Below are 26559 nucleotides of genomic sequence, written 5' to 3'. Positions count from 1 at the left end.
GGTAGTTTCTGAGCTTCGGGAGATGTTGGATCTGCAGCATTGTATTTTGCCATCACTATTGCATACTTCCCAAAGCAGGTTGAAAAATAAAGGACGAACGAGGTATAAGTTCATCAGCCATTAATCATCCTTTTTCTCACATAGGCAAGGAAAGTTTTCAGACATTTATTCTGAAGCCAGGACAGTAGATCTTAATACTTACAACTATAAGTAATGGCAGTAATATTACACTAATGTAATACTATACATTTTTTTCAAGTCAGGTGTGTGTATTTTCTTGGCTATTCACATCAGTTCCAGATAGACTGAAGTATGAGTTTATTGGCCATTTTATATGTGAAATTGTGACTCATTCCAAGGTACCTGGCTAGTAAACAGGAACCCAGATCTTACAAGGTCCCTCTATGTTAAATGGAAGAATGATTTTTCCCTTCTTCTACTACTTAGTTCTTCAGGAAATCAAGAAAACAGTGGTGAGGACTGTGTTTATCTCCTCTTTGATGTGATAAAGTCAGCTGTTAGATATGAGAAAACCATTGCAGAAGCCTGGATTAAGGTGAGTGAGATCTTTGGTACTTTAAACATTAAGGAGGAAATGGGTGTTAGTTAGTGACACGTGTAAGTGAAGGTTAAGTTGAAATAAGTTTTAAAAGTTACTCAAGTAGAAATGATACATAGTGGTTGCTTGCTTCTCAAATAAGAGAGCATGGCATGCTGAAGACGGTGAGAAGTGTTCTACTAATGTGTTGTGATGTATTTGTGACCCCTATTTTTCCAGGCAATTGAACGCACTGATCCAGAGTCTGAACACAAGGTAATGATCATATGCTATGAATTTTTAAGTATTAAAATTAGTGAAATTGGTTAGTGTTTTTTTTTCCTGCTTTCCTTTGTAGTCCTTCCAGTCATCCCTCTGTGCCTTTTCTAGCTGTTCTAATATAAATTAGCTGTCTGGGGAAGATGCCATGAAGGGGTGATATGCCAGATGGTCTTCTCAACTCATTATTCTGGCAATAAAATGAATCCAAAATGTTCATGACATTCCAAACAAGTGTAGCGAGTTGCAGTCAAAGAAGCCAACTCCCTACTCCTGAGGAGTTGATAACTGGAGTTACCTGGGTCATCAGTTAGGGCCCTGTATCTGATTGCCCTCCCTCCCACCAAATAGAGTTGTCAAGGTAATGGCATTCCATGTTTTGCTTTTCTTTGCCCATCTTGACTTGACCAGAGTGAATCCGTCCACTGTCAAGGCAATGGTACTGAATCTGACTTAGTTCTGGAAATATTTCCTTCTGTCAAGAAGCCAGATGACTGACTGTTTATGTATTGATTAGTTTTCTTTACGGATTGTTGGAATGGGTTTTGTTTTGTGGGGTTTTTGTTAGTTGGATTATTTAATTTTTAGATGACTGTTTTTAAAGCTTTGATGTTAATGAGTAAAGCAATGAAAAAGTCAGTAATTGTTTTGTGAGGGGGATCAAAATATCCTAAAACAACTGCTTTTATTTTTGCATGACCCTTGGCCACCTGCATACGTATTTTACAGATTTCTAATCATTGTATAATTTTGATTTTTTTCCACTTGGTATTATGTGATAAACTCGTTGCATACTTCTACATTATCTTTGTCATTTTTTTTCATTTCGAGAGGACGTTTATTAAAGCTGGGGACAGTGAAACAAGGAAGGGGCTAGGATAGAAGAAGCAGCAGGAGAGAGTCTAGGCAGGGCTACTTTGGCTCTCTGAGAAATCAGAGAAAAGGGGGCCTTGGAGACAGGTTCAGGCGCTTGGCCTGGAAGGAGCTGCTGCTGCTCATTGCTTTCCTGGTTGCAAGTCTTATGGGGTCTCTTAGAGTTTAGGAGATGCACACCTGTGGGGGAAAAAGTACATGAGGGGAAACATGCAGGTGTGCTCCTAGGAGGGAGATTGCATGCCTGTTGTCATCTTTAATAGCTGTATTCAGTTCTGTTGTAATGATTCTCAATTTTTGTACCTAAATGAGCAGGGCCTTCAGTGAAGGGTTGTCCCAAGTCATTTGTTTTTTAAAGGCTTTTTTGTTTTTTAAATCAGAACATCTAACTTTTATTAAAATATCTCTTTAAAGATAAGATTAACATAAATTTCAGGGTTACAACATGATGATTCAGTGTTTGTATCTATTGCGAAATGATCACCACAATAAGTCTAGTTAACATCCATCACTACACAGTTGTACTTTTTTTCTTGTGATGTATTCTCTTAGCAACTTACAAGTGGATAGTATAACGTAATTAACTACAGACACCATGATGTACATTACATCCTCATGACTTATTTTATAACTGGAAATTTATACCTTTTGACCTGCTTCACCCATTTTGCCCATCCCCCATTCCCTGCCTCTGGCAACCGTCAATCTGTTCTCTATATCTGTGAAGTTGGTTTTGTTTTGTTTTGTTTAGGTTCACAAATAAGTGAGATCATGTGATATTTGTCTTTCTTTGTCTGACTTATTTCACTTACCATAATGCTGTAGAGGTCTATCCATGTCATTGCAAATGACAAGCTGTATACTATGCCACATTTTCTTCATCCATTCATCCATTGGTGGATGCTTAGGTTGTTTTCATGTCTTGGCTTTTGTAAATAGTGATGGATATCTTTTCAAATTAGTGTTTTGCAGATATCTTTTCAAGTTAGTGTTTTTGTTTTCTTCAGATAAATACTCAGAAATGGAATTATTGGATCATATGGTAGTTATATTTTTTAATTTTTTGAGGAATGTCCATAGTGTTTTTGTAATGGCTGTACCAACTTACATTACCAGCAACAGTGCACAAAGGTACCCTTTTTTCCACGTACATCTTTACTAGCACTTGTTATTTGTTGATTTCTTTATTTAATGATAGCCATTTTGACATATATTAGGTGATATCTCATTGTGGTTTTGATTTGCATTTCCTTGATCATTGTAATGTTGAGCCCCTTTTATTTACCTGTTGGCCATCTGTGTGTCTTTGGAAAATATCTTTTTAGATCCTCTCGCTTTTTTTTTTAAGACTTTATTTATTTATCTCTAGAGGGGAAGGGAAGGAGATAAGGAGAGAAATATCAATGTATGGTTGCCTCTCATGAGTCCCCTGCCGGAAACAGGCCTGCAACCCAGGCATGTGCCCTGACTGGGAATCGAACCGCGATTGTGTGGTTCACAGGCCTGAGCTCAATCCACTGAGCTACACCAGCCAGGGCCTCTCCCATTTTTTAATTGGATTATTTGTTGTTTGCTGTTTAGTGTGAGTTTCCAGTAATTTTTTATTCTTTTTTTCCCCGTTTGACTTTTTAGCTTTTTAAAACATAGTTAATAATCTAATTGGGGAGGAAGAAACCCCACAAAGAATCTAAAAATGTAAAAAATGAAGTTTCCCTTCACTCTTCGTGCCATTCTTCAAGGATGATATTCTTTGCCTGTTCATGTGAATACAGGCATGCCCCCTCTTTTACATATATGGACTTATATATTGTTTTTACAAAAATAGAATTTTGCTACGATTAACATTTTGCAGGTTACTTTTTCAAAACATTTTTACACAATATGTCATGAATGTCTTTGTCAAAATATAGCCTCATTTTTATGCCTATGTAATATTCTGAAAGTGACTCTCATAATTTATTTAACCTTTTTCATATTGACAGATATTTTTAAATATATTTCATTGATTATGTATGCTATTACAGTTGCCCCATTTTCCTCCCTTTATGTCCTACACACCCCCTCTCACCCTCATTCTCCACCTTTAGTTCATGTCCATGGGTTGTACATGTAAGTTCTTTGGCTTCTCCATTTCCCATACTATTCTTAACCTCCCCCTGTGTATTTTCTACCTACCATTTATACTACTTATTCGCTGTACCTTCCCCACACCCCCTCCCCCACTGATAACCCTCCATGTGATCTCCATTTCTGTGATTTTGTTCCTATTTTAGTTGTTTGCTTAGTTTGTTTTTCTTTTTTTAGGTTTGGTTGTTAATAGCTGTGAGTTTGTTGTCATTTTAATGTTCATATTTTATCTCTTTTCTCTTAGATAAGTCCCTTTAACATTTCATATAATAGGGGCTGGGTGATGATGAACTCTTTAACTTGACCTTATCTGGGAAGCACTTTATCTGCCCTTATAGTATAAATGATAGCTTTGCTGGATAGAGTGGTCTTTGCTTTTCATGACTTGGAATACTTCTTTCCAGCCCCTTGTTGCCTGTAAGGTTTCTTTTGAGAAATCAACTCAGTCTAGTGGGAACTCCTTTGTAGGTAACTGTCTCCTTTTCTATTGCTGCTTTTAAGATTCTCTCCTTATATTTAATCTTGGCTAATGTAAATTATGATGTGCCTTTGTGTGTTGTGTGTTCCTCGTTGGGTCCAACTTGTTTGGGACTCTCTGAGCTTCCTGGACTTCCTGAAACTCTATTTTCTTTGCTAGATTGGAGAAGTCCTCCTTCATTATTTGTTCAAATAAGTTTTCAATTTCTTGGTCTTCCTCTTTTCCTTCTCGTACCCCTATGATTCTGAAGTTGGAACGTTTAAAGATGTCCTGGAGGTTCCTAAGCCTCTCCTCATTTTTTTGAATTCTTATTTCTTCCTTTTGCTCTGGTTGAATATTTTTTCTTCCTTTTGTTCCAAACCGTTGATTTGAGTCCTGGTTTCCTTCCCGATGGGTTGGTTCCCTGTAGATTTTTCTTTATTCCATGTAATGCGACCTTCATTGCTCCCTGGGTCTTTTTTATCTGATAGGTTGACTGTCTCTTTGTAGCTTAGTTGTATTTTTTCTGCAGCTTTGATCTGTTCTTTCATTTGGGCCTTTTTTTTAAAAATCCTCGGTAGGCCTGTTACATTGTAAGGGGTGGAGCCTTAGGTGTTCACCAGGGTGAGGCAACCCATGTGGCTGTGTTGTGGGAGAGGGGACCAAAAGGGAACAGTGCCCCTTACTCCGCTCTCTGCTGGCTTTCAGTCACTTCCTGCACTACCCACAAGCAAATTGGGCCCTTCTGGTGCAGATTCCTGAATGGGTGGGCTTGTGTATGTTCTGGGACCCTGTGGGTCTCTCTAACAAACTTTCCTATGAGGCTGGGAATTTCTCCCACTGCTGCCTCAACCCCCACAGGTGTTTTCAGTCAGGGGCTTTATACCCTGGAGCTGCAACCCCGTGTTGCCCAGTCATATTGACAGATATTTACCATCTAACTTTTCACAAAGTAATTTTCCTAATAATAATGAAAATATATGCTAATGTTGGCAAGTACTTTAATTTTTTCTTTAATAAATATTAAGCTGTTTAAAGTTGTTTCAGTAATAATAGTACTTTCACTTGTATGTCAATGTTTTCTTAAAAGATACCAGTGGTTGCCCTGGCTGGTGTAGCTCAGTGGATTGAGTTTGGGTTGTGAACCAAAAGGTCGCTGGTTCGATCCCCAGTCAGGGCACATGCCTGAGTTGCAGGCCAAGTCCTTAGTGGGGGCCACATGAGAGACAACCACACATTGATGTTTTTCTCCCTCTCTTTCTCCTTCCTTTTTTCTCTCTCTAAAAATAAATAAAATCTTTTAAAAAAAGATGCCAGTGGTTTATAGTTGTGGCACTCTGTTTCTCTGAAAAATATTTCTGTGTTTTGTAAAAATGTAGGTGATACTCCTGTGAGTATGTTTAGCAAATGAGTGTCATTCATTCTGTGTTTTAATTGAAAAAAGTTGAGAGCTGCTATTCATGGTAGTAAATGTATTGATTTATTAAACCATTTTCCTGTTGTTGTATATTTATCGACAATAGACTCTTGACCTGGTGATGCTTCTCATCATCTATAGCACCAACACTCAGACAAAGAAGTATGTTGAGAGGGTGCTAAGAAATAAGATTCGATCAGGCTGCTTTGAAGAACAGCTGCTGTACAGTACATTCTTTATTCATCACTTGGTAAGTGTCAGAGAGTCAGACGACATTACTATGAAAGGTATAGAGAGGTCATTGTAACCTTTCCTACCCAGTGTGGCAGTCTTGACGTCACTACCTTTGTTGACACGGAGCTCAGTATATTTCAAAACCTAGTAGGATTATTACTTATTTTGATGGAGACATTATGATGTTAATAAAACCAACGTAAGATTGTTTTTCATCTTTTTAGTGAAAAGGTAACAAAATTGGTTTATGTTGAGCTTATTAGACTTAAGCCCCAAATTCTTTTTTTATAGAAAGTATTTTAATTTTGGTCTTTTAATTACATATATAACTGATTTTTAATTTAAAATGGAAGGCTTGATACTCCCGCCTAAAATTGCATCTTGTTAATTTTATTCCATTATTCAAGCTAATTGAGACTTTCAAATCTTAATTTTACATTAAACATTTGTTATCTGTAGCTTGACAAACTTGTTTTTTGTATCTCTGTTTTAAGTAGTTTTTAAAAACCCTGAGCATAACAGAGTGGAGAAATATTAGTAGAGACATAATTATGCATCTACTGAGCCATTACTCTTTGGCCATTCAGCACTGTGACCTTACGTGATCATAGTGGTTGCAATATAAACCATTCAAATTAGGATTTTGTAAGGTAGGAATGGTGTTTTCAGGTGAATATTTAGGATATTAACAGTGTATACCTTCTTAGAAAACTGGTAGACTAGTGGTTTGGGGCTTGAGCTAGAAGCTAATGAAAATATGTAGTTGGGTCTTAAGATGTTATTTTATTTTTTTAAAGATTTTATTTATTTATCTTTAGAGAGGAAGGGAAGGAGAGAAGGAGAGAAATATTAGCGTATGGTTGCCTCTCGTGTGTCCCCCTCTGGGGACTGGCCTGCAACACAGGCATGTGCCCTGACTGGGAATCAAACCACGATCCTTTGGTTTGCAGGCCTGAGCTCAACCCACTGAGCTACACCAGGCAGGGTTTAAGGTTTTATATTTAGAAATAGATTTAATATTTGTATTATTTTTTCTTGAATTTCTTTCTCTGCTAATTTTTGGCAATCATATATGTTTTGCGGTATAATTTTCCAGAGAGCAGAAGCTATATGTAATTTTATGCTGTGTTTTCCTCAGTAAAGCTTATACCCAATTCATTGCTTAATTTAAATTTTCTTTTTATTGTGATGATATCAGTAAAGAAGCTGGACTTATTTATTCTGGATCCATTAATGCTTTCTTGATACAATAAGATTAGTTCTTCTATCTTTAAAAGAAATCAGTTTAATTAGCATTGAACCTTATAGACTGACTTCAAATCCTAACCAAGGGAGAGGGGGCCTAGTATATCACTGGGGAAGGCAGTATGATTGAGTGACGAAACTGGGATTTAGAAGATCTGGATTCTAATCTCAAATTCAGCAGTTGCAAACAGTGCTATTAGGCTTGTAATTTAATTTCTTTGAGATTCAAGATTAATTCTTAATTTATATTGAATCTCATTGACCCAGGGAGAAAATATAGAATGATAAAGGATTATTCTGAGTAAAGCAATGATTAAATTTTCTTTAGTTAAAATGAGAGTTGGCTAGGAGAAATCTCACTTTCCAAAAGGGTTAGTAACTCTTGGTGCTACAATAACTACGTTTTTTTCACAGCTTTTTTTCTCTCTCTCTTCCCTCAAGGTTCTTAAGGATGTTTTTCCATCCATTTTATCACTGGCTCAGAATTTGTTGCACTCCCTAGACCCCAGTATCATTTTGTTTGGCAGTCTCCTATACAAATATGCGTTTAAGTTTTTTGACAATTACTGCCAACAGGTATGTTGAAATATTTATTTTGCAAAGCAGGGAATAGGGAAGAAATGCAGTTCCAAGTGACTTGCATGTGATCTGCTGTTTGTTTCTTGTTGGTTGGAGGCATTGAAGGAGAAAGCTCTGAAGTGAGAGTTGGGAAAACTTAGTTTTAGTCCTAGTCTTGATAAAAGGAAGAGACTGGGTAGGAGGGATAAACTCTATGTTTTGAGCTCTAAAATTTTCTTGAGTCTAAAATAAAGATTCAGATCTAGATGCTTTAAATAAACTATGACTTAAAGGGCTGGGGTTATCAGGAGGTTTTCACAGTACAGGAGTTGCAGTCTTAAAACTTAGCTGCAAATAATCAACTGCCAGTTGATCCTGGAGTTCCCTAGGAAAAAAATGTGGCAAAAAAAACAGTGAAGGAGAAAGTCTGAGGGCTTAATCCTATTCCCATGAACAAGAGACACAAAATTTAATAGCACACTCCACAGAGGGGAGGGCTGTACTTGAAGGAAGTGATTATGAAAACAAAGAACAAAGTGTCTTATTCTGTATTTGTTATATGTGCTATACCTGTTACTAAAAATGTTAAAACACATTTGAATGGAACTTTTAAAAATGAAGACAAAGTTTTAAAAATTTAAAGCAGAACAGCAGATTCAGCTGGCATGAGCTAGCTCTTGCAGCTGAGGGAGCTGTGTGACTCAGGACGGTGTGGAGCAGCAGGATAAAGGAAAGGCAGAAGTGTGTCTAAGACATTCTTTTGGAACCATCTCATTGTCTTAAAATCACAACACATGTTTGCTTGAAACATACAAGTTTAACAAATAAACTTTCAAAACCTTTAGTTCCTCCAGCGCCATCTTTTCAGTAAATTTCAATAAATTAAATGCAATCACAACTTAAAAGGTAATGTTTAACCCATATGAGAAAGAGAAAGGCGGCAAGACCATGGAGAAAATGCAGGAGGGACTAGATTAGCCATTTTCAACTGTTTTCATCTCATGGCACACAGAAACTACTTAAAAATTCTGTAGCATACCAAAAAAATGTATTTTTTTTGCTGATATGACAAAAATAGGTACAATTTTGATTCTTTCACATTGGACAACTATTGTGTTGGCTGTTGTCATTTTTTTTAATTTGACAGTCTAAGGGAAAAGAAATCATGTAGTCCCATGTAGTCCCTGACTACATGGTCAGGTATTTTATGTTTAAAAAATTTTGTAGCACACTGGTTGAAAAATCACTGGTTTAGATAGTGCTCACTCTCTAAGATAATTATAGGAAATGTCTCGATGGTAGATGGTAGTATAGTTAGACGGTAGTGTAGTTTAATCCTAAATCTTCTGAATCCAACATTAATGAAAACTAGATAATAAAATTAGACAATGGGATAGGGTAGACATTTTAATCTCTAGGTAGAGATTTTAATCCAGTTAGATTGGAATGGCCTCAGGCCTGAACCCCTTTAAGATGGCTGTGCCATGGTCTTGCTTCATACTGTCCTATTGATTCTTCTTTGTATAGGAAGTGGTTGGTGCCCTAGTGACCCATATCTGCAGTGGGAATGAAGCTGAAGTTGATACTGCATTGGATGTCCTCCTAGAGTTGGTTCTTCTAAACCTGTCTGCTATGAGGCTGAATGCTGTCTATGTGAAGGTATCTAGTCCCTCACTTGGCATATATTGAATCTTTTTTTTTTGCATATATCTTGAGAGATAGCTGCTGTTAGCAGTAATTTATTTTGTTCTGCAAATATTGAGCACTATAATGTTAGGAGAGGGCAAGAAGGGGGTGAGGTGATGGGCAAATAATAGAAAAAAATAACTCATCTATTTATGTATTAATTCATTCAGGAAATACTTCTCTGGTCTATGGATACAGAAATCAGCCCTTGCCTTAGGTGATAGACAGTAAAACATGTAAGGAAGTCGTTATAAATACAAGATGAATTCTCTAATAAAGGTAAAGTGCTGTAGTTAGGCAGCAGGAAAGCAAGGTGTAGCAGCCATGCAGAGCTCTCTCTCTGAGCAGTCTGAAAGAATGCAGAAGGACTCCCACCGGCCCACCATGAGGATGAGGTTTTGGATTAGTGAGAGTCTAGTGGAGCTACAGACTTCTGTTTCTTTTCCTGAGATAGGGTACCTGTAGCTGGCCTGGTTTGGCAAGGGGCAGGACTATGTGTGTTTTTATGGGTGTTTTAAAGGAACTTTGGGATTTAATGGCAACATTTTGCCATTACTCTAAACCTGTATAACTTTTACTTCTTACCAAAAAAAAAAAAAAAGCAGCAGCACAGGAATAATTAGTGGATATACCAGAGCAGGAATAATTAATTTGACCTGGGAAACTAGAGATGTCTTCAAAGAGGAGATAATATTTGAATAACTCTTGAAGCATGGGAATGATTTGATAAGGGAAAGTAAGGGAAGTGTGTGTTGGCAGAAGGCAGTTTGACCAGAAGCAAACTGTCACCCAGGTTCCTAGTGTGCCTGAGAGATGACAAGAAGACTAGCATGGCAAATAGGATATATGGTGAGAGGTGGTAGGACATAGGACAGGGTCAGATTATGAAGAGTCTCAAATCCCATGCTAAAGTTTCATCTTTACCTTATAGGTAATTGGGAGCTCTTCCAGGTTTTTAACAGGGAGTCGACATAATTACATTTGGGCTTTGAAAGGTAACTGTGTAGGCCATGTTATCCTCGTATTAGGGATGATAAAGCTGAGGCTTTGCCCAAGGTTAAAAAATAAGTACTTCCCTTGTGAAGCTTTCAGAATGAGTAAATAATTTATGAAGTAGAAGCTGAGAAGGGATTATATGATATGGAAGTAGGTTAGAGGTGTAACTTTTGTCAGAATATTGTTTTCATTAAGAAAAAGGGAAGGAGCATGTATAAAGGACACATGGACAAAGCCAAAGGAGGGTAGGATTGAGGGTGGGAGGTGGGGATTGATTGGTAGGGCAGGGGTGGGTAGTGGTGGGGAAATGGAGACAGCTATACTTAAACAGCAATAAAAAATAAAGAAAAAAGAAAAGGGGAAAGGTAAGTTAGAGAAAAAGAGCAGGGAGAACGAGGAGGTGTGGTAGGATGTATAAGCAGAATGTCAACTCTCTGGGCTCATAGCAGAGCTTTAGAGAACCTGAGCTTTCCTGGAACAGATGTCTCGCTATCTGTGTATACCTCTTATAAGGGTTTGATTTTTTTTTTTTAATTTAAATGAGAAAAATGTTCATTGCTAATCCTGTCACTGGTATTTTTTTCACACAGGGCATTTTAGATTATCTGGATAAAATGTCCCCTCGACAGATACGAAAGTCGTTCTATCTTCTCAGCACACTGGCATTTAGCAGACAGACTGAAGGGAGCAGTCACATCCAGGTAAGAGGCAGTGTGTTGAGAAAGAATCTTAAATTCTTTAATTGAAATTTATTGACAAAAAGCACTCTGGCCTGTGTAGTAGTAGAAATAGGGTACGTAGTCATAGTTCCGGCATTTGTTTATTCTTTTCTTACCACAAACATTAAGTGCCTACTGTATGCCAAGTATTGAGATGTTAGGTATGTTAGACCTTCTGCATGGATGTGGGTCTGTAATCAGCTAACTATGAAACTGAAAAGAAAAGTCATTCCGGTTCTGTGCTGAGTGCCTGGTGGGTACAGAGAATTCCCTAAGGAACATCTATCTACACCTCATATGAACTTCATCTGGACTTGCCTTCTTTTCTGAACACCATTGAAATAGCCAGGCAATGGTCTAAATTAAAAGAGATAAAATTGGAATCTTAACACATAGCTAGCTAGTTCTTTTATATCTTTGGTGCCACTTCATGGCAGTAGTCAACACTAAACTATAACTGAACAACCAGCAGCCTTTTTATTTTTACTTTTATTTTTTACTTATATTTTATTGATTGTGCTATTACAGTTGTCCTGAGGTTTTCCCCTTTGATCTCCTCCACCCCGCACCCCCAACTCCCTCAAGAAATTCCCCCCACCATTATTCATGTTCATAGGTCAGTCATGTAAGTTCTTAGGCTACTCCCTTTCCTGTGTAATTTTCATCCCCATGGCTCTTCTATAACTACCTATTTGTACTTCTTAATCCCCTCACCTCTTTACCTGTTTGCCAACAAACCCCTCCCATCTGGCAACCATCAAAATGCTCTCTGTATCCATGATTCTGTCTCTGTTCTTGTTTGCTTAGTTTGTTTTTTAGATTCAATTGTTGATAGATTTGTATTTTTTGTCATCTTTTTTAAAAAATATTTTATTTATTTTTAGAGAGAGGGGAAGGGAAGGAGAAAGAGTGGGAGAGAAACATCAGTGTATGTTTGCTTCTTGTGTCCCCTGCTGGCGACCCACCCTACAACCAGGCATGTGCCCTGAGTGGGAACTGAACTGGCGACCCTTTGCTTCACAGGCCCATGCTCAATCCACTGAGCTATACCAGCCAGGGCTTATTTTTTGTCGTCTTATTGTTCATAGTTTTGATCTTTTTCTTAAATAAGTCCCCTTAATATTTCATATAATAATGGCTGGGTGATGATGAGCTCCTTCAGTTTTTTCCTGTGTGGGAAAAAACTGCCCTTTGATTCTAAAAGATACCAAAACTTGATTCTAAAAGATATCTAAAAACTGCCCTTTGATCTTTATCTGCCCTTTGATTCTAAAAGATAAGTTTACTGGGTAGAACAATCTTAGCTGTAGGTCCCTGCTTTTCATAACTTTGAATATTACTTGTTAGTCCCTTTTATCCTACAAAGTTTCTTTTGAGAAATCAACTGACAGTCCTATGGGAATTCCCCTGTAGGCAACTAATTTCTTTTCTCGTGCTGCTTTTAAGATTCTCTATTTTTAACCTTTGGTATTTTAATTATGATGTGCCTTGGAGTGGGCCTCTTTGCATCCATCCTGTTTGGGACTCTCTGTGCTTCCTGGACTTGCATGTCTATTTCCTTCACCAAATTAAGGAAGTTTGCTTTTCTTTTTTTTTTCAAATAGATTTTTAATTTCTTGCTCTTTCTCTTCTGGTACCCCCAAATGTGAAGTTGTCCCAGAGGCTGCTTATACTATCCTCATTTTTTTAGAGTCTTTTTTCTTCTTGTTCTGATTGGTTGTTTTTTGCTTCCCTGTGTTCCATATCATTTATTTGATTCTTGGCTTCATCCACTCTCTCTTGATTCCTTGTAAATTGTTCTTTATTTCAGTTAGTGTATCCTTTGTTTCTGACTGGATCTTTTTCATGCTGTTGAGGTCTTAAGTTCCTTGAGCATCCTTGTAACCAGTGTTTTGAACTCTACGTCTAATAGATTGCTCATCTCCACTTTGTTTAGTTCCTTTTTAGGAGTTTTGATCTGTTCTTTCATTTGGGCCATGTTTCTTTGTCTCTTCATTTTGACAGCTTTCCTGTGTTTGTTTCTGTGTATTAGGTAGAGCTGTTTTGACTCCCTGTCTTGTTAGTGTAGCCTAATGTAATAGGTGTCCTGTAGGATCCAGTGGCACGGCCTTTCCTATCATCCAAGCTGAGTACTCAAGGTGTGCCCTTTTTGTGGGCTGAGTACACTTGTAGTTGAGCATTGGTTGCTGTTGGCAGGTCAATGGGTGGGGTTTACCCAGGCCAGTCAGCTGCAAGGATTGACTGTGACCACTGACCATCATCCTGTACCCTTTGTGGAGGATCAGCTGTACAACAGCAGGATAGTGGTGCTCTGGTGTGGTCTGTAGCTGTACACTGGGTATGCTGGCCCTGGGCTTTCCCAGGTGGCCAAGATCAATCCCTACCTGTGTTTTGCCCCGGGCTATCCTGCCTGAGCTATAAAGCAACCTGAGATGGCTGCTACTTTTGTTGGGCTTGAAGATTCCCAGGGAAGTCAAACTGAATCTAGGCTGGCTACTGCTAATGCCAGGCTGGGGCTCACTGAGGCCACCAGATATTGCTTATTTGAGAGGATTTAAGAAGTTGTGTAGCACAAGCTAAGACCAGCCATTCATACACAAAAGTTTGGGTAGACCTGTAAGTTGGGTTGGGTGGAGTGCCTGGGTATCTCCAAGGTGGGTCAAACAGGGTTAGCCAGGTTGATGGAGTCTCTGATATGGCACCAGCTTACTCGCTTCGTGGTTCTTCGTGGGGAGAATTTAGAAAAGGGACAATGGCCTCTGTTCACCTTGAGGCCAGACACTTCAGTTCCTCCTTGTATGCCACTGGTGCCTTTTGAGCTGCTGTTCCTGTGCTGGAGCTCAGAGGGAGTGAGTCTGAGTGAGTTTGTTTGTGGGTTCTTTAAGTCCATGTGTGGGACTGCAGCTGTTTCTCCCACTGACTCAGTCCCCACTGGTTTTTGTAGTCAGAAGTTGTGGGGACTTACCTTCCTGACACTGGAACCCTGGGCTGGGAGGCCTGGTGTTGAACTGGGACTCCTCACTCCCACGATATCCCTCCTAAATTCTTATCCACCACATGTGGGTGAGGGACTGGACTGTTCCACATCTACGTTCCCCCTTCCAGTCTGTATGGATGTAGTTTCTTTAATTCTGTATTTGTCAGACTTCTATTCAACTTGATTTCTGATGGTTCTGAGTGATGGTTTTTCTATTTTTAGTTGTAATTTTGATGTGGTTGCAAGAAAAGGCGAGCCATGTCTGCCTGCCATGCCATCTTGACTGGAAGTCCCAACCAGCTCCTTTTATAAATTTAAAAATAAATTAATTGTCTAGGTAATATACACATGGTACAAAATTTAAAAGTTTATAGAATTGTAATGAAAAATAAGTCTCCCCTTCTCTTAGTCTCTAGCATTTAGTTCTTTAAAGGCAATTATTGTTACTAGTTTATAGCTTTCTGAAATGTTCTTAGCATTTACTAATTTGTAGTTACCTATATTCCATTCCTCACCCTCTTGTTCTGCATCCCGAGTTTTTCATTTAGGAATACATTTTGGAGATTGCTTCACATCATTAATATGGGGCTCTGATTATTTTATTTTTTTAATTGTGGTAAAATATAACATAAATTTTACTGTTTTAACCATTTTAAGTGTATGATTCAGTGGCATTAAGTACATTCACAGTGTTGTACAGTGGTCACCATTATGAAATTTTTTCATCATCCGAAACAGAAATTTTGTGCCCATTAAGCAATAAATTCCTATTTCCCTTCCTCCTAATCCCCTGTAACCTCTAGTCTACTTTCTGTGTCTGAATTTGCCTATTCTGGGTACCTCATTTAAATAGAATCATATAATATTTGTCTTTTTTGTGTCTGGTTTATTTCTTTTTTTTTCCCCTTTTTTTTTAGATTATTTATTTATTTATCTTTAGAGGGGAAGAAGAGAGGGAGAGAAACATCAATGTATGGTTGCCTTTCATGCGTCCCCTGCTGGGAGTTGGCCTGCAGGGAACCAGCCTGCAACCCAGGCATGTGCCCTGACTGGGAATCGAACCGCGATCCTCTGGTTCGCAGGCTCGTGCTCAATCCACTGAGCTACGCCAGCCAGGGCTGGTTTATTTCATTTAGCATAATATATGTTCAAGGTTCATCTATGATGAAGTATATTAGAGCTTTATCTCTTTTTGTGACTGAATAATATTGCATTTTATGTATCTACGACATTTAGTTTATCCATTCAGCAGACACTGGGCTTTTTCCACTTTTTGGCTATTGTGAATAATGCTACTAAGAAAATCAATGTTTAAAGTATATCACTGAGTCCCTCCGTTTTCTCTGTTTTTATGTAGGTAGGTAGGTAGGTAGGTAGGTAGGTATATATTTGAGTGAGAGAGAGAGGAGGAAAGGAAGAGGAACATCCATTTGTTTTTGCACTTATTTATGCATTCATTGGTTGATACTTGTATGTGCCCTGACTGGGAATCAAACCCACAGCCTTTTGGTATATGGAATGATGCTCCAACCAAGTCACCTGGTCAGGACTCACAGTGAGTTTTTCTTTTTCTTTCTTTTTGTTCAAAAAAATTTTTTTCATATATTTATTGATTTGAGAGAGAAGCATCAATTGGTTACCTCCATGTATGCTCCGACCAGGGATCAAACCCACAACCTAGATATGTGCCCTGACTGGGAATTGAACCCCCTATATGAGATGCTCCAACCAACTGAACCACACTGGCAAGGGCCTCACTGTGGTTTTAATTTGTATTTCCCTAATGATTAATGATGAGCATCTTATGTGTTCATTGGTCATTTGTGTATCTTCTTTGGAAAAACATCTATTTAAGTCCTTTGCTCATTTTTAAATAGGTTGTTTTTTATTGTTTTTGGTGTGTAGTTATTCTTTATGCATATGAATTTCTTACCAGATTTACAAGTATGTTCTCCCATAATATGAATTTTCTTTTCACTTTTGATGGTGTCCTTTGATGAAGTTTTGATGAAATCCAGTTCATCTGTTTTTGCTATTTATTGCTTGTGTTTGGTATTGTTCAGAAAAACTATTACCAAATTTAGTCATGAGGATTTCCCCTATGTTTTCTTCCAAGAATTTCATATTTTTGGCTCTCAAACTCGTATCATTGATGCACTTCGAGTTAATTTTTGTATGTGGTATAATGTAAGGGTTCAGTTTCTTTTTGTTTGTGGGTATCCAGTTTTTTTAGCATCTTGAAAAGGCCATCCTTTCCCCCATTGAATGGTCTTGGCATCTTTGCGGGAAATCAGCTGACCATCTATGTGAGGGTTTATTTCTGGGTCTAACCATTGATCTATATGTGTGTCCTTATGTTAGTAACACACTGATTTGATTATTGTAGCTATGTAGTAATTTTGAAATTGGGAAGTGTGAACCTCCCCACCCCCCAAATTTGTTCTTTTTCAAGATCTTTTTGGCTATTTGGGTTCCTTGAAATACTAGACGAATTTTAATATGGGTTTTTCTATTTCTGAAAAAAAATACTATTGGAATTTTAATGAAGATTAGTCTGAATGCTCATATCACTTCAAGTGGTATCATTATGTTAACAATATTAAGTCTTCTAATCTATGAACTTGGGATATCTTTCCATTTATTTAGTAGTTCTTTAATTTCAGTGATATTTTGTCATTTTTCAAATACAAGTTTTTGCGTCCATGGTTAAATGTGTTCCTAATAATTTTTTTGCTATTGTATTATTTTAGATGATCAATAAACAACATTATGATAATAGACATATGTTTATCAAGCAACTATCCAATAGTAACAGTAATAACTGTTATTACTGAATGTCTGCCATGTACCAGCCACTGTTCTAGGAATGTTCGTAACTTGTCTAACTCTTTCAAAACCTCTCTCATTTTGGAGATGAAAAAAATTGAGACTCAGATGAAATGATGTGCTAAATGCCACATAGTTGGTGAATGACAGAACTCTTACTATTCTAGGTTCTTTGGCTCTGGTATCTGTAGGCTGTTTTATTGTTCCATTCCAGCATCTTCTTTCCTGTGTCACTGTCTCCTTGCAGGATGACATGCACCTCGTGGTACGGAAGCAACTATCTAGCACCATATTCAAGTACAAAGTCATTGGTATTATTGGTGCTGTCACCATGGCTGGCATCATGGCATTGGACAGGTATGTGTGGAAATTCTGACTTGTGTGGCTCAAGGTCAGCTAATCAAGTTGCTGCCGTATAAAATAAAGTGTTACATTGTGTAGACACCATTATAACAGTAGACAGTAAAACCATAATCAGAGAAATGAGCAAATGTTAGTTGCTACTTTTCCACGTTCCTTTCCAATCTTGACTATATATACCACATATAATTTTTATAGAACTGTGATCCTAGTTATTGCAGTTTTAAATAAATAAAAACATATTAATTACAGTTTTAAATAAATAAAAACTAGGGATTGCCAAGGTATAAAGTTCTAGAAGTTACAGAAGAGGGACCCTGATTCTCCTGGGATGAATTTTTCTGTATCTGCTCTGTCTAGGCACTAGACAATATAGGTTTCTTCATTGCTATGTTATTTCCGTCAGGGACATCATATTTGATTCAGATAAAATCTTCCTATGGATTTTTCCCCCTTGCACTTTGGTGCCACAATTTTATTAGCTAAAGAAACATTCCATTTGTGTCTTGACAAGACATTGCCACTGCTAAATGACATTGGAGTTCAGTTCAAGCTCCTTGGAAGTGGTTTGTAAGGAATTCCTGAGACCTCAGGAGACATGCTTAGAATCAGCATTAGTAATCTGTAGAGGCTGAATATTGAACTAGTTAAGAGTTCATTTTCCAGAGTCATACTCTTTGCCTAGTGTCAAATACTAGCTCTATTATTTATTAGCTGAATGATCTTTGGCAAGTTACTTTACCTGTCTATGCTTTTGTATTCTCACATCTGTGAAATAAAGATAATAATAGTATTTACTTTATGGAGTTGTTAAGAGCATTAAATGAGTAGAACAATTCTTAGTGCTTGCTTTTTCAATTATTAACAGTTTTAGTGTGCCCTTAAAAACTATCTAAGATATCTGTTGTTTGCTGTGATTCACATTTTGTATGACCTTAATAAATGCTCCCCTGTGCCTTTATGCACTTCTATTACTTCCAACCCAGGGAAGACACGATTCTTAAACTTAATTGCCAATCGTTACAAAAGTGAAGCTAAAAAATTTTATTTTTAGAAGGAGACCTTTAAGTTTGACCCAAGGGAAAGCAGACCTAAGCAATGAACAGTACACACAGGTGAGTGCTTGTAATACAGTTGGTTATGTTTATAAGTAATTGAGGAACTGATTCTGGTCAGTGTTAGTGTACCAGAAAAAGTGCTTTCCCCCCCCCAAATTGTTTTTCAGAACTCATAGCTTTTGTAATTTATACCACTCTTGTGGCACTTAAAATCTACTGGCTTGCATTGCATTTATTTCTGTACTTGTCTAATCTAATTAAATCATAAATTTCTAGAGAGCAAAAAAAATGGGCCATGTTTGAAGAATAGCAGATTGACTGGAGCATTGTCCATGTGTAATTGGAGAGCTGGAGAGAAAGCTGTTTCAGAAATAGAGAACAGGACCTTGAATGTGAATGAAGACATTCTGATATAGTTTTTTCTTTTTGTTATTTTTAAGATGTTATTTATTTATCTTTAGAGGGGAAGGGAAGGAGAGAAGTATCAATGTATGGTTGCTTCTCATGAGTCCCCTGCTGGGAACTGGCCTGCAACCCAGGCATGTGCCCTGACTGGGAATTGAACTGCGATAGTGTAGTTCGCAGGCCGGAGCTCAATCCACTGAGCTACACCAGCCAGGGCTGATTTAGTTTTTTATGCAGAAATAGTCCTTAAAGGTTTCCTAGCCTAGAAATGGCATAATCCAAGCTTTGCATTAGAGAAATTAACCTGGCTGCATGTGTCTGTTGGATTGAAAAAGAGATGTGATTGGAAAGAGACAGACTGTTCCAGAGGCTCAGAAAAACCTTAGGTGAGAGGTAATAATAGCTTTGCCAGTGAAATTGGAAAGGGAAAACTCTATACTAATTTGGGTGAATGGTGTTGGGAAAGCATTGGCAGCCCAAGGGCTGAGCCATTCCTTTTCTTTGTTGGCTCCAGGTGACCTCCTTGTTGCAGTTGGCTCATTCCTGCAGTAAGCAGTCTCCTCAGGCCTCTGTGCTTTATTATGACGAATTTGCCAACATGATTCAAGGAGCAAAGCTGGCTCCAAAAGTCCTGGTAAGGCCAATTATCTTTTCTTTCTTTTTTTTAAAATATATTTTATTGATTACACCATTACAGTTATTCTATTCCCCCCCCCTTCATTCCCCTCCACCCGCACACTCCCTCCCCCACCATTCTCCCCCCCCTTAGTTTATAACCACGTGTCTCAAGTTCTTTAGATTCTATATTTCCCCCACTATTCTCGCCCTCCCCCCTATCTATTTTCTACCTACCATCTATGCTATTTTCTGTGCCTTCTCCCCCCTTCTCCCCCTCCCACCCCCCTGTTTCTAACCCTCCATGTGTTCTTCATTTCTATGGTTCCACTCCTGATCTAGCTGTCCTCTTGGTTTGCTTTTGTTTTAGGTGTGGTTGTTAATAACTGTGTGTTTGCTGTCCTTTCACTGTTCATATTTTTCATCTTCTTTTTCTTATATAAGTCCCTTTAGCATTTCATATAATAAGGGCTTGGTGATGATGAACTCCTTGAACTTGACCTTATCTGAGAAGCACTTTATCTGTCCTTCCATTCTAAATGAAAGTTTTGCTGGATAAAGCAATCTTGGCTGTAGGTCTTTGGATTTCATGACTTGGAATACTTCTTTCCAGCCCCTTCTTGCCTGTAAGGTCTCTTTTGAGAAATCCGCTGACAGTCTGATGGGTACTCCTTTGTAGGTGACTGTCCCCTTATCCCTTGCTGCTTCTAGGATTCTCTCCTTCATTTTAGTCTTGGCTAATGTAATTATGATGTGCCTTGGTGTGTTCCTTCTTGGGTCCAACTTCTTTGGCACTCTCTGAGCTTCCTGGATTTCCTGGAAGTCTATTTCCTTTGCCAGACTGGGGAAGTTCTCCTTTATTATTTGTTCAAATAAGTTTTCCACTCGTGGCTGTTTCTTTCCCCCTTCTGGTACCCCTATAATCCGGATGTTGGAACGTTTAAAGATGTCCTGGAGGTTCCTAAGCCTCTCCTCATTTTTTTGAATTCTCATTTCTTCATTCCTTTCTGGTGGGATGTTTTGTTCTTCCTTCTGGTCCATTCCATTGATTTGAGTCCCAGTTTCCTTTCCATCACTATTGGTTTCCTGTGCATCTCCCTTCATTTCAATTAGTTTAGCCTTCATATGTTCCTCTAATTTGTGACTATAATCAACCAGTTCTGTGAGCATCCTGATAAATAGTGTCTTGAATTGTGCTTCTGAGAGGCTGGCAATTTCTTGGTCGCTTAGAGTTATTGGCTCTGGAACTTTGAGTTCTTCTTGCACCATCTTTTGGGCTGTTCGTGCCTGTTCCATAGCAGGATCAGAGCCCTAAAGTGGTCACTAGAACAGGGCAACTAAGTTGCTGGGTTGTGAGGTTGTATGTGGGGGCGAGGTCAAAGAGGGACAATGGCTTCCCGTCTGCCGCCTGCCGCCGCAGCTCCCACCGGCGCCGCAGCCACCACCATCACCAGGCCCACGCATTTCGTATTTCATTCCACTGCACGCGAGTGTGCCACCGCCGTCAGCCCTCCACCACTGGGTTTGCCCCCTGGGGCCTATGTGGTCCGTCTCACTGTTTGCGAATGTGCGACCGCGGTCAGTCTGCCCCACACCCCGACTGGTTCCGGGCTGCCTGCGCGCCTGGGTCGGGGGATCTGTCCTGCCTGACCCAGCTCCGCTGCTGGCTCCGCCTCTCTTACCATCCCCGTTGACCGGTTCGTAGTTGTCGGACTTCCGTATAATTCCGTTTTCTGGTCTTTGGGTGTGTCCTAGTTCTCCAAACCTTTGTTGTGTTCAGACTTGGTTGTGGGAGAAGGCACAGTGTTTCCACCTGTGCCTCCATCTTGGCGGAAGTCCTCTGCCCCAATTATCATTTCTTAAAGCAGTGAAGTACAATGATGGATGCTCTACTATACATTATTCAATTCTCTTTCTGTTGTGCTGCAAAAGTAGATTATCCTGTGAGTTTTCCCGTGTTCTAAGTGGGAAGGCTATTCTGACTCACCCTGCCCCAGGCCTCTCCTCTGAGCTTCCTTCACATAGTAGGGATGAGGAATTGATAATGTTAATAGCCACCATCTATCTATTCAATGCCACACACTGTGTTGAGCACTTTTCACACATTATGTCTTTTCTACTTTATAATGATGTGGTATGGTTGTTATTTTTTTTTTGAAAAGTGAAGAGACTTAGAAAGATTAATAGTTGGTTTAGGGCTCCACAGCAAGTACACCCTGGTCTACCCAGCCTTCTCTGTTTGTTTCCTACAGGAGTGGGTTGGGCAGACCATCTTTAATGATTTCCAAGATGCCTTTGTGGTGGACCTGTGTGCTAGTCCAAAGGGGTAAGTACTGTTGACTCACCAACTTAATTGTACTGTTGAAGAAATTATGTCAGCCGCTGGTGTAGAAATCAGAATGCCCTTGACCTCAGCCAAATCTAGCCCATTCACACAGCTTCTTTCATTCTCAACCCAGCACCCCCAGCTCCATAAATTGCAAAAAGGTTTCCCATTTGTTCTTTCTTCTGTTTCTAATTTCTCCTCATGATAGGGGAGATTCATTTGTTCTAGAGATTTCCAGTATAGACTTGCATACCCCTGAATTGGGGCATCAGGTTCTGGGTTTTCTCCACAGTGACGGTCCATTTCCTGTGAAAGCTCTGTATGGACTGGAAGAATACAGTAGTCATGATGGGATCGCCGTCAACCTCCTGCCACTATTGTTTTCTCAGGACTTTGCAGAAGATGAGGGTAGCATGACTTCACAGGAATCAGACCACAAGTCAGTACACTTTTTCTGTTCTAAAATGTCTGCTGATGTTTTTGAATGTTCACAGGGAATTCCATAGTTCTTGCAATCTGTGGGTCCTTTATTTTTTTATTTTTTTAAATATTTTATTTACTTATTTTTAGAGAGAAGGGAAGGGAAGGAGAAAGAGTGGGAGAGAAACATCAGTGTGTGGTTGCCTTTCATGTGTCCCCTATGGGGGACCTGGCCTGCAACCCAGGCATGTGCCCTTTGCTTCACAGGCCTGTGCTGAATCCACTGAGCTACACCAGCCAGGGCTCTGTGGGTCCTTAACTGAAATAGGTTTCTCTCAAGGCAGGTGGTATTTGAATGGATTAGTTAGAAGGGGGCAGAGTCTTTGCTTTTTTTCTTGGACCTTTTGGTTGGAATTTACATTGCCTCATGACAGCCAGCAGGTTTCTGTAAGGCTATTTTCGTTTGTTTGTTTGTTTTCCCTCACACAGGCATAGTTGTCTGCCTCTGCCATCCTCATTCCCTCCTTCCTAACACATGGGCATTCATTCTGCTCACCTCTGCCTGCCTCCAATTCAGTTCATGATTTGTCTGCTGAGCATCCATTAAGTTCCTTGTCATATGTTCTTTAAAGTAGACATTTATTTTGGGCAGAACTCCTTTAATTATAAGGTTGGGCTCCCCATGAATGTGGACTAATAAGCCTATAAAGTGTTGTCTAGAAATGGATTTTTCTTCCCAGATCGGTGTCTCCATTGTGCCTGGCTCCCTATTTCCGGTTACTGAGACTTTGTGTGGAGAAGCAACATAATGGAAGCTTGGAGGAAATTGATGGTTTGTTAGGTACAGGACCAAGTTATTAGATCCTTTCCTCTTTGTAACCTTTCTTTGGTAAACGTAGGGAAGAGGCACAGTAGTACGTGGTTGGGGGGGAAGAATTTTGTAACTTTAAAGTAGTATACCAGTACTAATAGAGTTCCAAAGACAAAATAATACATACAGAATCCCAACATGTTAACAGGTTAGTTGTTAACATAGTCCCATATTGCTTTTTGGTCCTCTTCCCTATAATTATTACAGAGACTTCTTAATTATATATGTTGACTGCTGCATAATATGGAAGCATTATGAAGTATTTGAACTTCACATGCAAATTAAAGGGGAAACTACTTAGCAGGAGAGCTAGCTCTAGGGGTAGCATCCAGATTCTGTTGACTTAAACTAAAGGGAATCAAAAGTCTCTTCTTCTCTTTCAGACTGTCCTATATTGCTCACGGACCTGGATCCTGGAGAGGGCCTGGAGTCCATGTCTGATAAAGAACATTCATTCATGTGTTCACTCATATATCTTACTCTCAACTGGTTCCGAGAGGTGAGCAGAGTTACTACAACATTTCACCTACTACCTGTAGTTTCTCTCCAAAGGAAACTGTTTCCTTGGTTCCCACAAGAATACCTAAAACGTCTCCACTGTGCACTGACCCCTATGTGTTTCTCTGGCTGTTATGTCCCACCTTGCCCTAATTATATATACCTTCTGGTGTAGCCAAATGAAAATACTACAATTCACTTAATGTTGTCTGTGCTTTACCACCTTCAATCCTTCTAATAGTATTTTTACTTCTGCCTGGAATAACTTCATCTGCTACACTGTAAAATACTGTTCATCCTTGCTTAATTATACACCTAATGTTTCAAATCAGTGAGATCAATTGAATGAGTTTTCCCCTTCCTTTAGAACATACTTGTGCTTAATGAAATGCACAATAATATGAAATGTAAGGAAAATGAAATGATAAAAATGACAGTAATATCTAACATCTATATTGCACTTTCTCATGTGTAATATTTCTAAGAATGTTTATTTACTTGAATTTTCCTCTTTTTATACACAGGGAATTGCAGGTACAGAGAGTACAGTCATTAAACTTTATCAAACACTCTACCATGCCAAATGCTGGGCTAATTTCTTTATTTAAACTATTTAATTCACTCAACCACTGCATTCCCATTTTATATAGTTGCTCAGGAACGTTGTCAACTTGGCCAAGGTCATACAACTCGTAAGTAGTGGAATAAGACTTGTTTCACCAAAGTGTGTGCTCTCAAGCCACTGTGCTATTCACCTTGTTATTTAACTTGTAATAAATAGAACTAGGATTGAAAATCACATCTCTTGCCCTGGCTGGTATAGCTCAGTGGATTGAACACTGGCCTGCAAACCAAAGGGTTGCTGGTTCGATTCCCAGTCAGGGCACATGCCTGAGTTACAGGCCAGGCCCCTACTAGGGGGCACATGAGAGGCAACCACACATTGATGTTTCTCTTCCTCTCTTTCACCCTCCTTTCCCCTCTCTCTAAAAATAAATAAATAAAATCTTCAAAAAATAAAATAAAAATCAGATCTTCTATATTGGCCCAGGTCTTTTTCCTCTATAGCACCTTGCTGAGAACTTTTTTTATTACAACTATACTCACAGATCCTGCTGCTGAATGGCATCTTTTAGCTCTGGATAAACAAGGTTAATATCTGAACATTCAAAGTATGAGAATATAATGGTACTTTTGCAGGTCGTAAATGCCTTTTGCCGGCAAACATCACCCGAGATGAAGGGGAAGGTGCTTACCCGGTTAAAGCACATCGTAGAGCTACAGAGAATTCTGGAAAAGTACTTGGCAGGTAAGGGAAGTGTCCTGGTAGCCCTGGTCAGACAGCAGTAAGGAGATAAAGAATTTAGACTTTAAGCCAGGCTTAGTTATAACAAGGAGTGCATCCATTTTCCTCCCATTGTTATCTCCAAGAGCTCTTGCTCCTTAAAAAAGTATAAAACATTGGTTGGGCTTTTATAAAGCTACTTTGCTTCTTTGAGGTCAAACTTGCAGTGTCCTTTGAGTTCCTGAACATAGTTATGAACTAGGAGTAAAGCTGAAGGCTCTTACTATCTTCCAACCATTAAGTAAACTTGTCTTTTAAAGTGTTAGCTTGATTCTCTGGGGAAAATGTGCAGCTTCCCTCAGGCCCTCATCTAAATAACTGTGTAAAACCAACTGTTGTGTGACCAGATATGGTTAATATCTTTAGGTTGTAAATGTAAGCTAATTTATTTTTAGTTCTTATCTGCTTATGTATTTTATAGCATTATTTACAATGGTTTATATTAATTAATCATAATCAATAAATATGATACTCCTATAAGTTATCTCTAACTATTTTCCTAGTTATGTCAGATGACTTGGATGCATCTCACAGGAAGTCAGCCATGCTTGGTAGTTCCGGAAGCTAATTTTTAGCCAGTTGGGTGATTAGCATTCCCAATCTAATGGTGAGATATGGTTGGTATATACTGAGTTTCTGCCTGCTATCTATTTCAGTCACCTCAGACTATAGTCCTCCCCTTGGAGCCTTTGACTTTGAAACTTTGGATATAACACCTCATACCAGTACTGCTGTTTCAGCAAAAATGAAAAAACAAGGTGTCACAGGTATGTTCTTATATTTCCATATGAACTGCATTAAATTGACCTAAGAGGTTATACACATCAAGGCATCAGTTACTGGAGAGATTATGTAGTTGAACCCTTTCTATGGAATGCTTATAAATAAACTATAGTTTGGCCCTGGCCTTGTAGCTTACTTGGGTTGGAGCATTGTTCTGTGTATTAAAAGTTTACCAGTTTGATTATCTGTCAGGGCAAATGCCTAGGTTGTGGGTTCTCTGGTTGGGCACATATGGGAAGCAAACAATCAATGTTTCTCTCTCCTTTTCTTTCTCTTTAAAAATCAATGGGAACATTGATTAAAACAATTTTAAATTAAAATTAAAAATAAATGAACTGTAATTTGAGGTTATAAAATTACCTCCTCTGTCTCTAGCATTTAGCAGATTGTTTAGCAAACGTGATTATTGATTCCTTGAGTCACTTTTCTTTTTCAAACATAAGGAGGAAGGAAACAAAAAGCAGGTGGCAACAAAACTTCCTCTCTTGACATGCTTTCAAAGGAGGATGGCTCTGAATGTGATCCGACACCATCCAATAGAGGCCAGCTGGGAAAGGTATGGGATGATGCATATCCATGCAGGCGTGTGATACTCCCTGAGATTAACAGAGGCCCAGTTTTATTCTGTTGTCTGCGTTTTTATTTTACAGAGAGAAAAATTAGGGAAAGAAGAAGCAAACAAATTTTTGTAGGCCTTACAGTGTCCCTATTGGTAGCAGAGATCATGTTAGACTCCAGTTTCTTATCACTACCACACATTTTTTCTAATTATTTTCTTTAATGTTTTACTCTCTTTTTTGCAGCCTATGAGTACTTAGAATGTTCTCTTGTAGTATTACTAAATTCTGTCTTCAGATGTAGTTGTAGATATACTCCTTTTGGTCTTTTTCCCCTTCCAATCCTAGATTATCAAGTTATTGATAAATCCAGAGAAGACGAAATATTT

General features: G+C 38.7%; 1 protein-coding gene across 3 annotated transcripts in view; it reads left to right on the top strand.

Moving 5' to 3' along the window:
* The window catches only part of FANCD2 (FA complementation group D2), a 69813-nt gene that overhangs the window by 20452 nt on the left and 22802 nt on the right, over nucleotides 1-26559 (top strand). For all 3 annotated transcript variants that reach the window (XM_037055610.1, XM_037055608.1, XM_037055607.1), the window contains 17 exons: nucleotides 2-102; nucleotides 448-556; nucleotides 779-814; nucleotides 5798-5941; nucleotides 7612-7746; nucleotides 9256-9387; nucleotides 11001-11111; nucleotides 17180-17289; nucleotides 18347-18407; nucleotides 19270-19389; nucleotides 21623-21696; nucleotides 21989-22135; nucleotides 22857-22957; nucleotides 23371-23486; nucleotides 24686-24794; nucleotides 25487-25597; nucleotides 26057-26169. In XM_037055610.1, the coding sequence (XP_036911505.1) occupies nucleotides 2-102; nucleotides 448-556; nucleotides 779-814; nucleotides 5798-5941; nucleotides 7612-7746; nucleotides 9256-9387; nucleotides 11001-11111; nucleotides 17180-17289; nucleotides 18347-18407; nucleotides 19270-19389; nucleotides 21623-21696; nucleotides 21989-22135; nucleotides 22857-22957; nucleotides 23371-23486; nucleotides 24686-24794; nucleotides 25487-25597; nucleotides 26057-26169 (1830 nt within the window). The remainder of the gene's footprint in view (nucleotide 1; nucleotides 103-447; nucleotides 557-778; nucleotides 815-5797; nucleotides 5942-7611; nucleotides 7747-9255; nucleotides 9388-11000; nucleotides 11112-17179; nucleotides 17290-18346; nucleotides 18408-19269; nucleotides 19390-21622; nucleotides 21697-21988; nucleotides 22136-22856; nucleotides 22958-23370; nucleotides 23487-24685; nucleotides 24795-25486; nucleotides 25598-26056; nucleotides 26170-26559) is intronic.

Source organism: Sturnira hondurensis, unplaced genomic scaffold (genome assembly GCF_014824575.4).
Source record: "Sturnira hondurensis isolate 20B ecotype Veracruz unplaced genomic scaffold, ASM1482457v3 Scaffold0008723, whole genome shotgun sequence".
Taxonomy (NCBI): Eukaryota; Metazoa; Chordata; class Mammalia; order Chiroptera; family Phyllostomidae; genus Sturnira; species Sturnira hondurensis.
This window is presented reverse-complemented; position numbering and strand designations above follow the sequence as displayed.